The sequence below is a fragment of the Micropterus salmoides genome, unplaced genomic scaffold (assembly GCF_014851395.1).
Source record: "Micropterus salmoides isolate LMB-PRFRI ecotype aquatic unplaced genomic scaffold, ASM1485139v1 Ms_hic_scaffold_3, whole genome shotgun sequence".
In the NCBI taxonomy this organism is placed as follows: domain Eukaryota; kingdom Metazoa; phylum Chordata; class Actinopteri; order Centrarchiformes; family Centrarchidae; genus Micropterus; species Micropterus salmoides.
In genome coordinates this window covers 39,760,420-39,773,437 of record NW_024042261.1, presented here as the reverse complement: position 1 = coordinate 39,773,437, position 13,018 = coordinate 39,760,420, and the positions used below count along the sequence as shown (strand labels likewise).

Sequence of the window (13,018 nt, the reverse complement as noted above, 5' to 3'; positions counted from 1 at the left end):
TTGTTTGGTGTTGCTCCACTAACTGAACGCGGATGCCGGCCTGCAGCATTCAAGTAACACCAGAAAACAGAATCCAGGGCGTCCCGGTGGTTGAGACAGACACTACAGACCGTCCCTGATTCTACAGACACTATACTCTGTGTCCGCTGGTACTCACTCTGGACTCGGGTGGGCCGGAGGGTCGGGGTGACAGCTGGTCTGCTCTGCAGAGGAGGGAGCCCTCCACTGGGCCTCGACCCACGCTCAGGGTTCTGTGGCTGGGCTGGAGCAGGCAGAGAGTCCCCTCTGGCTTCAGGCTGATCCGTCCGGGACACAGAGAAGGACTGACCGCCTGCTGAGGACAGAGGATAGATTACTTACTATTCTATCTATATTACTTTCTATACTGCTGGGCAGCGGCTGTAGCCCCGGATGTTTTTCGAAAAGCCCCGGATCTCAGAAGAATTTTTAAAAAACAAACAACAAAAGGCCGAAAATTTAACTTTACTCGCTTAACTAACGTTATGAGCGAGCGAGAGAGATTATTGTTATTGTTGTATATTATTTATTGTCCTGCAAATTAGCGGAGAATAAGATGATCCAGCTGCATCAAAGGCGCTGAAATTAACCTGTGTGGATTTGTGGTGAGTTTCATCACCTGACAGGCAGAGGAGCCATTTTACACGTTTCATTTCAAAATCTATGTTTGTCTATGTTTTATTTCGCACTGCCTTCCTGGCTGAGGCGATTTCGGAGCTGGATCATATAGGAGGCGGTTTATTAAGAGACCGGTCAGTCACTCACAGTCCACATCAGTCGCGGACAGAATGTAGCCTGTAGAAATGTTGAGGGAGAAGAAAAGAGGAGGCCGAAGCAGCAAAGTGCCTCAATATTCCAGACTTTTGTGCTGCTGTTCCTTCTAGCTGAAGGCAGCAGTGATGCTGTCTGCAGCAGGGCTGGGTACATCTACTGGACTTTTATTTTCCATTCAAACCATCAGAACTTCAGCAGTCTGTAATCTGCATTTTGCTTCATTAACAGAAGTGAGCTGTGATCCAGGCTGTGTGCAGTTACGCAGTAAAGCGCTGGTCGGGCGCTCGTCACAGCCAGAGCTGGGCAGATGCAAACATTTAGAAAATCTGGCAAATATCTTTTCAGTTTAAGCCTTTATGTTCTACTGATGTGAGCCACATCACGGCACTGCAGCCCGCGTCCGTTTCCATTAACGGCGCATTAAAAGCGTCTTTATTCTCTGCAGAGCAAATGAACTGTAAGATCTCTGAGATATATTAAAAGTGTCCTGTTGTTGAACCGAGCACCGCTTTGGACATCAGCCGGTTTCTTTTCTTTAATACATAAACAGAATGTCGCCGGTGAAACGGATCTTTCACTCAGCAGCTGCCAGCTGTTATTTATTTTCTGTATGCAGCTTTACCTGCTTCAACAACGAGCTGCTCTCGTGTTACTGCCACAATCGTTATCTGCGTTGTGGAGATTATTTAGATGCTTCAGGAATAATCAGATTGTATTGGCTGCCTGTGTTGCTGCAAAGCAAGCGTTTGATTGGCTACATCTCCATAATAAAAAGGCACAGGCAACAATAGTTGGCTGGGCAGCAAAAGGGATATTTTAAAGTGATCAACACCTTCATGGAGATTTAAAAAGGAAAATAATTGTAGAAACAGCTAAATGACAAACAATCAGCAAGCAAAGCAAACTGCATTCTCTGGAAATAACCTGTTGCTCAGCAGCTGTTTCTAACCTGATGAACAGCAGATGAAACAGGTTTGTCAGCTTTGTTCTTTTTATGGGAGTAATTGTACTTTTTCTTGAGTAAAGAGTCTGAGTACTCTACCCGCCACTGGCCAGCGGCACCAGTACTAGTGCTGCTGTGGTGAACATGAGACAGGCAGCAGAGATGAGGTCTATAGCAGAACAGAGTCAGAACCAGCACAAAGCACCAGTTTATGGTGAGCATGATGAAGATATGGATTATTATTCATCGTACTGAAGGGCTCAGCTGAGGTGATTACTTTACTTTAGAAGGAATAAAGTTCTCTAAAGACCCAGAGGCCCCGACAAATACTTTATCTGGAGAGCAGACTGACTGGGGACAAACTCCTGGGCCACTTTTTGGCCCCTGTCTCTGACCATCCTTGACCTTAAAAAGTCCTGAATGTGTGCATCCATGTCCATAAACAATTTAAAGGTAACACTGGTCAGAATGTTCCTGCAGAGACGAGCATCCTGCAGTATTTTAAGAGGAAGAGGTCAGAGGTCACAGCAGGACGAGCTTGGAAGTTGGATGGACAGCTGGTAGACAGACTGCAGTTTGTTCTAAAGTTCTCAGAGTAAAATGACTTTGTCAGGTTAATATTATGTCATCATAGTTTGCATTGAAGACCGTTCTGTGTCTCAAGACTCTCAATATCACCGACAAGTGGAACATCATTATGAATGAAAATAAATCACGAATTTTAGGACTTGAACTTTTTATGGGCTACTTAAAAATATAAACTCATCAAGTTGCCTGGTCTGATGCAACAGACAGTCCATTTTTACTCTGATAGCCATCTTGACCTTTCCTCATGTGGACACACAGGGGCTGTGATCCTGCACAACAAAACATCCCCACACTAACATGGATAGTAGTGGTGCAACGGGTTGCAGAATCCGAGGTACGGATCCACACGGAGCGGCGCAGGTGGACCGCGGATTGATTGCAAAGTTTAAGATGATTTATCCTGTTTGACCTCAAAATATCTTTTATTCGGGAAACGTCAGAGAGATTCTGAATATGCAGAAAACTGCTGAAACACAGGAGCTATTAAAGTCCAGGAGTTTCTAACTGAATTAAAATGATTTGATTTATTATTGATGAGGTAAAAAGGTGCCACATGCACATTTAAAGAGGTTACCTCAATCAGTCACGCCTGCCTGTGTGTTGATTCAGCAGTGATGATATTAAAAGATGATCTACAGGAGAAACAAATCTGAAAGCTGAGAGCTGCTCTGCATTATATTCTGTTACAGTTTTAGAGTTTGAATTGTTTTATAAACCTTTATTAAACCAGAAAACTCTTTTTCCAAGAGTGTCCTGGCCGAGGCAGGCGGTAGTACAATTGCACATTTAAGATGGAATTATCAATTATTATGTGAAGATATGAAGTTTTATGGGCTGTGCTAAGCCCCCAATGTTTCAAGATCCTAAAAACGCCCCTGCTGCTGGGTTAGTACAGTACTTTAGTAAATGTACTTAAAGTGTACTAATGAAGGAGAACCTAGACAGAATCTGAGGGAAAACTCTGCACAAACAAATAATATTTACATGTTTTCTAAATCAAGCAAACCTTAAATTATGTTTACATGAATTTTCATAATGGATATAATGTCAAAAGCCCCTTTCTTTCATTTAACCTAATGCTTATTTAAAATGTCTTTTAATAAAAAGTTTTAAAAAACAGGGAAAGAATCGGTAAAGTATGAGACAAAAGTAATAATAATAATAATAAGTAAATATATATATATATATATATATATATATATATATATATATATCAGTAAAACATCAAAACAATATCCTTTTAAAAAATCCGGGAAAAAATAAGTTATTAAAATATTAGTAAAATATCCATACAAAAATATCTGAAAAATATATAGAAAATATCCAGAAAAATCTGTAAAATGTCATAAAATGATTTAGAAAAATATTAGTAATATATCGGAAAGAAAATTTTAAAATATCATGTGTTTGTATAAAATATCAAGAAATATCACTTAAGAAAATCTGTAAAAACTACTTATAATATCAAGAAAATAACCCCAAAATATATGCAAAATATTTGGAAATAATCCAAAAAAAAATTTGTTAAATATCAGAAAGAAAATAGTAAAATATTGAGGAAAACTTGACAGAAACAAATTTGTGAAATATCAGAAATGCTTGCGTAAAAGATCAAGAATAATCTTGTAAATAATTCTTCTTCTCAGGTCAGTTTGGTCTGTAAAAACTATTTTCCCCTTGCAGTGCGACTGCAGGAGAAGATGGTAAAAACACTTGTACAACCACAGTTAGTAGACCAGCTAGCGAGGCTGCTGAGATGCTGTAGGCTGTCTCCATTGTTCATGTGACCCTGCAGGTCCGTCGAGAGGCTCCTGTGCTACTACATGTTTTGCAACAGACTCCATCAGTTAGCCGTTAGCGATCAAGTCAGCAAAAAGTTTGTCAAACAGTGCAACCGAACTGATTAAACCGGCTTACTCGTAGATTTTTACCTCGGCTCCCGGTGGACGGAGGCTGTGGCCTCGCATGTGTTGTGAACGATGGAGCGGGTCTGCCTGGAGTCTGGGGTTTGTCCTGGGTGGCTGTGCTGCTGGTGCTGCCAGGCTGAACCGGTCTGGAGGAGGGAGAGTCGACCTGGCGGGGTGGAGGCTGAGGCGGACTCGGCCTGGTGTTGGTACCAGCAGATCCGGCGCTGGATCCGACACCTGAAGAAGAACTCAGGGAGGTACTTGCCTCGGTCGCTCCAGAGGAAGAGGGTTTCTGCTGAGACCTGGAGGCTCCACTGCTACTGGACCCAGAACTAGGACCTGAAGGGGGGAAGGGTGGAGGGATGAACGTGACCTGCAGATGTCCTTCAGAAATCTGGTCCAGCTCCCCCTCTGCCAAAACCTTATCCTAACTTCAGCCTAACGAGACTACAGGCGCGTTTCAGAGGCTGCATGCCTGCAAATTTCGGTGATACGAAAAAAGTACCTGGCAGCAGGTACAAGTACAACTTCTCCACAGTGTCGCGACTTGTATCATATTCACCGTGTTTCCGATAAAAGCTACAGCGTGTGGCCTAACCCCGGGAGGTTTGTGTGGGAAACGCTGACTGAACCGTGCTTTTCTTTTTACAGCCCACGTCTTTAACAGCGTCGACCAGCTCTGTGTCTCCCTGCATCTCGTTAGAGACTTTGTGAGTAGACGGCTGCGCGGTGATGTAGAGAGAGGAGCAAACGCTGGCAGGACTTTACGGAAACATTAATTAACTCAATATCAAACTATATGGCTATAAACAGTGTTGTCTAATGTCATATCTCCTTTGAAATTATATCGGTATAGCTCATATTCCGACATACCGCCCAGCCCTAGAAAGTTTGTTCCCCCGAGAAGGAACTTTTTGGGGGGTAAAATAAAGACTCGCCCTGCGATGGACTGGCGACCTGTCCAGGGTGAACCCCTTTTTTTACCTATTGTTCCATCAGGAGAGTTTCATGCCGAGGCATCGACAGGAAAAATAGGAGTTTTACTGCAGGAACCAGGCGGCCCACAAACAGCTCCTCTCAACTCTGCTGGTGGCTTTAGATGGAAAAATAAGGGGGTCACCAAAGTCGGGAGGATTCATCCTCCGTCTACTGGTGCTTTTAGACAAAAGCACACACAGCTTGTTAAGACTCTGATCTAAATTACGTACCCTGGTTATCCTGGTTGCCCTGGACTACCAGCGGAGCGCCTCGGCTCCCCAGCTGCTCGGTGAGCCTCTGGTTGAACAGCAGGGTCGAAGCTGAGTAGTGGTAACCAGGACCGGCGGGACAGATCTCCTTAAAGGCCACTGGAGAAGGAGACAGAGAGAAGATCATTTCCTGAACAGGTATCACCTGAAACAAGAGAGACAGAATCCGAGGTTTCGTGTCCAGACAAGACTTAAAGAGACCTGCGTGGACTACTGCAACACCTTTAAGACCTTTAAACAACTGCAGCCTGATGACATTTATTCATTTAGCTGACGCTTTTATCCAAGACTTACAATTGCTATACATGTCAGAGGTCGCACACCTCTGCAGCAGCGAGGGGTTAAGTGTCTTGCTCAGGGACACATTGGTGGACGGGTCACAGTGGGGGATTGAACGCCGGTTTGTGACTTTCAATCGAATAAAAGACTATTTTCAAGTCATATATTTCGTATTGCATTCACCAGAGAAATAAAAAATGTTTTCTCACCTTTTCTCGTAATTACAAGAAAGAAAACGTTATCTATAAACCTTCTATAAAAATTATAAAATTATATTGCGATAATTATTATCGTTTTATAACTTCACAAGATGTTCTCCACGTTTCTCTTTTTAATGCATGGAGGCGGCAGGCTGCTCTTCTGATATTTCCCCTAACATGTAGCTTTATTCTCGTAATATTATGACTTTATACTATTACGACTTTATTCTCGTAATATTATGACTTTATACTATTACAACTTTATTCTTGTACTATTACGACTTTATTCTCGTACTATTACGACTTTGTACTATTACGACTTTATTCTCGTAATATTATGACTTTATACTATTACGACTTTATTCTCGTAATATTATGACTTTATACTATTGCGACTTTATTCTCATACTATTACGACTTTATTCTCGTACTATTACGACTTTGTACTATTATGACTTTATTCTTGTACTATTACGACTTTATTCTCGTAATATTATGACTTTATACTATTATGACTTTATTCTCGTACTATTACGACTTTATTCTCGTACTATTACGACTTTATTCTCGTACTATTACGACTTTGTACTAATACGACTTTATTCTCGTACTATTATGACTTTGTACTAATACGACTTTATTCTCGTACTATTACGACTTTGTACTATTACGACTTTATTCTCGTAATATTATGACTTTATACTATTATGACTTTATTCTTGTACTATTACGACTTTATTCTCGTAATATTATGACTTTATACTATTATGACTTTATTCTCGTACTATTATGACTTTATTCTCGTAATATTATGACTTTATTCTCGTACTATTACGACTTTTTACTATTACGACTTTATTCTCGTACTATTACGACTTTGTACTATTACGACTTTATTCTCGTACTATTATGACTTTGTACTAATACGACTTTATTCTTGTACTATTACGACTTTATTCTCGTACTATTATGACTTTGTACTAATACGACTTTATTCTCGTACTATTACGACTTTATTCTCGTACTATTACGACTTTGTACTATTACGACTTTATTCTCGTACTATTACGACTTTATACTATTACGACTTTATTCTCGTACTATTACGACTTTATACTATTACGACTTTATTCTCGTACTATTACGACTTTTTACTATTACGACTTTATTCTCGTACTATTACGACTTTTTACTATTACGACTTTATTCTCGTACTATTACGACTTTGTACTATTACGACTTTATTCTCGTACTATTACGACTTTATTTATTTATTATTTATTGGACGACCTGAGCGCTTAGACAGGAGTGTCGGCATGTAAACGTTCTGATGAATAAGAAGGCTGCGACCACTTTAAAATCTTAGCTTACCAGCCAGAATATAGCGTACAATTCCCTGGTAACCAACCTGAACCGAAGTAGGGACATCTCTGACAGTCGGGTCCCCAGGCTTTGCCGACGCGGCTGCAGCAGCAGATCTGCTTGGTGATGTTCCTGAGGATGGGCAGGGAGCAGGAGGCCGGACCCCGGCCCGGACCCAGGACCCGGTGACACTGACCCTTCTCCTGTGAGATCACACTCTGGGCTGAGGAGGACACACAGGAGGTCAGAGTTACAAATCCTAGAGCTGGTCTGGGAGTCAGAGCTGAGGCACCGGCAGAACCCTGCATGCAGAATCGGTAACATGCTGCTTCCAGGTGCATTCAGGCTAAAGTCAACACGGCACGGCCAAATCAAGCAAGCTCTGACATCACAGCCACCTGTGATTTTGATTGGATATGAGAAGAAATGAGGCAAGAACAGGAAACAGAGACCTTGTCCATGAAGTTCCTTGGAGCATAAAGTGAAGGTGCCATGTGTAGCTTTCTGTTTTTATGTAGACATTTCCCAAACATGTCCTGTTAGGAGTTCTCTTAAGAACCAAGGGTCCCTCTGAAGCAGCGATTCCCAAAGTGTGGTGTAGTAGTGCAACAACTACAACAATTATTTTTTTGTGGAATTTTTCATGAGACAAAAACTTGAATTGAAAACTTTCCTTTGTAAATTTTATTTAAAACTAAAAACATAACCCCGCCTCCCTCTGCACGGTTCGGCACGCAAGTGAAATGTGGGAAGTTTAATATCACAGTCTGAGAAAAGGTTTTACTGCCGCTGGTACTTTTTAAAGTAGTAAATATCTAACTTTACATCAGTGAAAATACAGAGAAGACAGATGCATGCTGTGTGTAAGCGCAGTGAGTGGGTATAAGGGCAGAGCGACTCTGGTGTAACAGGAACATTGCGCTGCTCGTCATCATAGAAACAGATCATCAGATTTTGATGTTTATTGCACCTTCAGTAATATCGGCTGCCTTCCCTTCAACACACAGCTCCGCTGCTCGCGACGTGTAACCAATCAGATAGTGCTGTGTGTGGGACATTGAGCAAATACATAAGTAAAAAAATAAATGATATTATATTATATAAGCAGCGCTGGGGGGGGGGGGGTGCAGCAACCCGGTAAAGCTGTAGAAGGGGGTGCGTTGCCTAAAAAGTTTGGGAACCGCTGCTCTAAAGAACAAGGATCAGAAACATTAACGGCTACAAAGAGAACCTGAAGAATCGGAACGATATTAGTCAGAATTATCAAATATCGCCAAACTTGTGGGCGGCACACAAGATCGCACATTTAAACTCCTTAAACGTCACTTTAAAATGCAGCACTTAGCGGCCTGGATATCCATTTTGATTTGGCATCAATCAAAACACTGATCAATACTATAATGGAAACAGAGACAGAGCTTTTGAATATGTGAGTTTGACTGAGCTAAAATAAGTATGTGTGTACTGCGCAGTACATACGCAGTTCAAATTATGGCTTGATCAATTAATGGTTTGGTTTATAAAAAGTTAAATGAAAATACAGCCCATTTTTTCATTGACGTCTGTGTGGATTTATCCGGCCAACAGCCCGAAAATTAAATTCAGTCTTTTATGAAAAAGAAAACCAGCAACACATTCACATTTCAGAAGTCGGAACCTTTGCTTTAGCTCTAGTTCCAATTTTGCCACCGTGTTTGGAAAACCTCTTATTTTTAAATTACACTGAAAGGTTGTTGCTCTACCAGCAGTAACTGCAATATAAAAGGTAAGAATTGTAAAAGCTGCATTAATTCCAATATTTTAATTTACACTGAATAAGACGATTGGATGGGATATAAAAAAAAGGCATCGCTGACGGTCTGTTATAACTTTAATTTGTAAAAACGGCTAAACTGTGAATGAAGTTTTGTGTTGTTTACAAAGTAAATCAGTTCATGTTTAGTGATATTTAAAATGCAGCCCAAGATCTATGGACGGGTTTCTGTGCAACGTCATCACCGAGATGCAACCAGGGGTCAGAAAGCAGAACTCTGTCATCGCAGAGCATCGGTTTAAACGGCACATGTAGCTGCAGTGTTGGGCAAATTACTCAGAAATTGTAATGACTTACTTTTTACTCATTTAAAAAGCACCGTATGTTCTGAGGAAGTTTGACATTTCAGACTTTTTATGGGCTCAGAGAAAATCGCTTAATTTCATTCGTGTCGCTTTTCAATCGTCCCTGCTCTCCCCTATTACTTTACTTATTACTGGGTATTAAAACAAAATAGTCACGTTACTCGTTCTGTTAAAATTACTTTCCACCTCCGTCCTTAAAAGTGACAGAAACCTGTTCAGCAGCGCGTTTTAGAAATGAATCCACTTTACTGGAACAATAATGAACCTGAGGAGGCAACAAGCAGCCGGACTGAAACACTGCAGCCTCTCAGAGGATGCTGCATCAGACAGGCTGTTTAAAAGTAATAAAAAACAAAGCAGGGCCCTCCTGACTTTTTAAACTGATTGCGTCCTCATAACAGCAACAATGAGGAGGATTTTTACAAAGCATTACGTTTTTAACGCCACTGAGATTTAAAAAAATCAAGCAAGCGTCTCGACCGTCACGTTCCTGTTTTGCACATGTATTTATAAGAGAAGTATTCAGTGCTTTTACAAAACACAACACACTGATTAACGCCGCTCCGTCCAGCCGAGTGGAGGCTTCACTGGCAGCAACGTCAGCAGCCGGAGTTTCTCTCTACAGGCCAAGTTTCACGTTTCTTAGCAGATGCTTCAATACAAAATTGTTCACGGTTGAAAGCTTTTTGCTGGTCGCGCAACGTTTACAACGGAAGACCGATTCTTTGCACCTCTGAGTGCGACACAGCTAAGTTCGGCCTGATGGCAGCACTTCCAGCTGTGGAGAGAACGCCTCACTCCCTCGTTCTTCCGTTAGCCTTTTAGCGAGCTGCTGACTTAAACGACACAAGGTCCGGCTTCGCAGACCTGCAGCGCGGCCGTGCGGATATGTTAATATTCAAACAATGCGTAATCTACGTTTCAGCGGTTGACTATTGACTGTTTCCCCCTGGCTGCGCATCCAGCAGTGTTTGTATACAAGAAACCCGTCTATTAAATTTTATGTTGGTGGTTTACTGAATTTCCAATAACACACATAGCACCTGACCACACCCAACAGTGATGTCAGAGTTTAGTGACACACCCTGGCGTACACTTCTACATCACTGCAGCAAGATGAGAAGTTAAACCACTGGGGGTTCTTTAATAGATGAAAGACTGCTGATCGGTATTTACCAACCAGAAGACAGTCAGACAAACAGCCAAGACAACGTTAGCAGCACAAGTTAACTCTGGTCAGCCTGGCGTGATGGACAGATGGACGGAGCAACTCCATCTCCTAGAAATTACATTTATATTCAGCAAATCTGCAACAGGAAGTACAAATTGTTTTTTTTTTTTTTTACACATTAGGAATTTTTTGGGATTTTATCGGTCCTTAAATTTCACAATTATTTCCTGGATATAACCATTTAATCTGGTACCAATCACAGGAAAAATGTCACACTGGTACACGTCCAGCTAGTTAGTCCCAATGAACAGCTTAAGGCGAGACGCCACAGTCAAATTTTCTCAACTTTATACAGATCACGTTGAGACTTTACAAGCTAATATAAATAAAGACACTTTTTTTAAAATTACAACTTTGGTTTTTTTATTTTTTAATACACGAATGAGGTATTTCCTCCCATGCCTTTGGTGTAAGAGACCCGGGTTCAATTCTACACTACGACATTCTCCAATGTGTCTCTGAGCAAGACACTTAACCCCTTGTTGCTCCAGAGGCGTGTGACCTCTGATATACAGAATCTCACCAAAGTGAGTCCACCCCTCACATCTTTTCATGTGACGACACTGAAGAACCCTTTGACCCTTTGCTCCAGTGTAAAGTAGTGAGCGTACAGCTTGTATAACAGTGTAAAGTAGTGAGCGTGCAGCTTGTAGAACAGTGTAAAGTAGTGAGCGTACAGCTTGTAGAACAGTGTAAAGTAGTGAGCGTACAGCTTGTAGAACAGTGTAAAGTAGTGAGCGTATAGCTTGTATAACAGTGTAAAGTAGTGCAGCTTGTATAACAGTGTAAAGTAGTGAGCGTGCAGCTTGTAGAACAGTGTAAAGTAGTGAGCGTGCAGCTTGTAGAACAGTGTAAAGTAGTGCAGCTTGTATAACAGTGTAAAGTAGTGCAGCTTGTGTAACAGTGTAAAGTAGTGCAGCTTGTAGAACAGTGTAAAGTAGTGCAGCTTGTAGAACAGTGTAAAGTAGTGAGCGTACAGCTTGTAGAACAGTGTAAAGTAGTGAGCGTACAGCTTGTATAACAGTGTAAAGTAGTGAGCGTACAGCTTGTATAACAGTGTAAAGTAGTGAGCGTACAGCTTGTATAACAGTGTAAAGTAGTGAGCGTACAGCTTGTATAACAGTGTAAAGTAGTGAGCGTACAGCTTGTATAACAGTGTAAAGTAGTGAGCGTACAGCTTGTATAACAGTGTAAAGTAGTGAGCGTACAGCTTGTATAACAGTGTAAAGTAGTGAGCGTGCAGCTTGTGTAACAGTGTAAAGTAGTGAGCGTGCAGCTTGTATAACAGTGTAAAGTAGTGAGCGTGCAGCTTGTAGAACAGTGTAAAGTAGTGAGCGTGCAGTTTGTATAACAGTGTAAAGTAGTGAGCGTACAGCTTGTATAACAGTGTAAAATAGTGAGCGTACAGCTTGTATAACAGTGTAAAGTAGTGAGCGTGCAGCTTGTATAACAGTGTAAAGTAGTGAGCGTACAGCTTGTATAACAGTGTAAAATAGTGAGCGTACAGCTTGTATAACAGTGTAAAGTAGTGAGCGTACAGCTTGTATAACAGTGTAAAGTAGTGAGCGTACAGCTTGTATAACAGTGTAAAGTAGTGAGCGTACAGCTTGTATAACAGTGTAAAGTAGTGAGCGTACAGCTTGTATAACAGTGTAAAATAGTGAGCGTACAGCTTGTATAACAGTGTAAAGTAGTGAGCGTGCAGCTTGTGTAACAGTGTAAAGTAGTGAGCGTGCAGCTTGTATAACAGTGTAAAATAGTGAGCGTACAGCTTGTATAACAGTGTAAAGTAGTGAGCGTACAGCTTGTATAACAGTGTAAAGTAGTGAGCGTACAGCTTGTATAACAGTGTAAAGTAGTGAGCGTACAGCTTGTATAACAGTGTAAAATAGTGAGCGTACAGCTTGTATAACAGTGTAAAGTAGTGAGCGTGCAGCTTGTGTAACAGTGTAAAGTAGTGAGCGTGCAGCTTGTATAACAGTGTAAAGTAGTGAGCGTGCAGCTTGTATAACAGTGTAAAGTAGTGAGCGTACAGCTTGTATAACAGTGTAAAGTAGTGAGCGTGCAGCTTGTGTAACAGTGTAAAGTAGTGAGCGTGCAGCTTGTATAACAGTGTAAAGTAGTGAGCGTGCAGCTTGTGTAACAGTGTAAAGTAGTGAGCGTGCAGCTTGTATAACAGTGTAAAGTAGTGAGCGTACAGCTTGTATAACAGTGTAAAGTAGTGAGCGTGCAGCTTGTAGAACAGTGTAAAGTAGTGAGCGTGCAGCTTGTAGAACAGTGTAAAGTAGTGAGCGTGCAGCTCGTATAACAGTGTAAAGTAGTGAGCGTGCAGCTCGTATAACAGTGTAAAG

At 41.3% G+C, this 13,018-nt stretch overlaps 1 protein-coding gene across 8 annotated transcripts in view; it reads right to left on the bottom strand.

Annotated features, from left to right (window-relative positions):
- Positions 1 to 13,018, bottom strand: part of LOC119882727 (latent-transforming growth factor beta-binding protein 4-like) — a 101,649-nt gene that overhangs the window by 37,224 nt on the left and 51,407 nt on the right. For 7 of the 8 annotated variants that reach the window (XM_038692937.1, XM_038692934.1, XM_038692938.1 and 4 more), the window contains 4 exons: positions 7,365 to 7,541; positions 5,439 to 5,576; positions 4,255 to 4,569; positions 158 to 334 (listed from right to left, as the gene is read on the bottom strand). In XM_038692937.1, coding sequence (XP_038548865.1) covers positions 158 to 334; positions 4,255 to 4,569; positions 5,439 to 5,576; positions 7,365 to 7,541 — 807 coding nt within the window. The remainder of the gene's footprint in view (positions 1 to 157; positions 335 to 4,254; positions 4,570 to 5,438; positions 5,577 to 7,364; positions 7,542 to 13,018) is intronic. The other variant, XM_038692932.1, reaches the window with a different exon arrangement.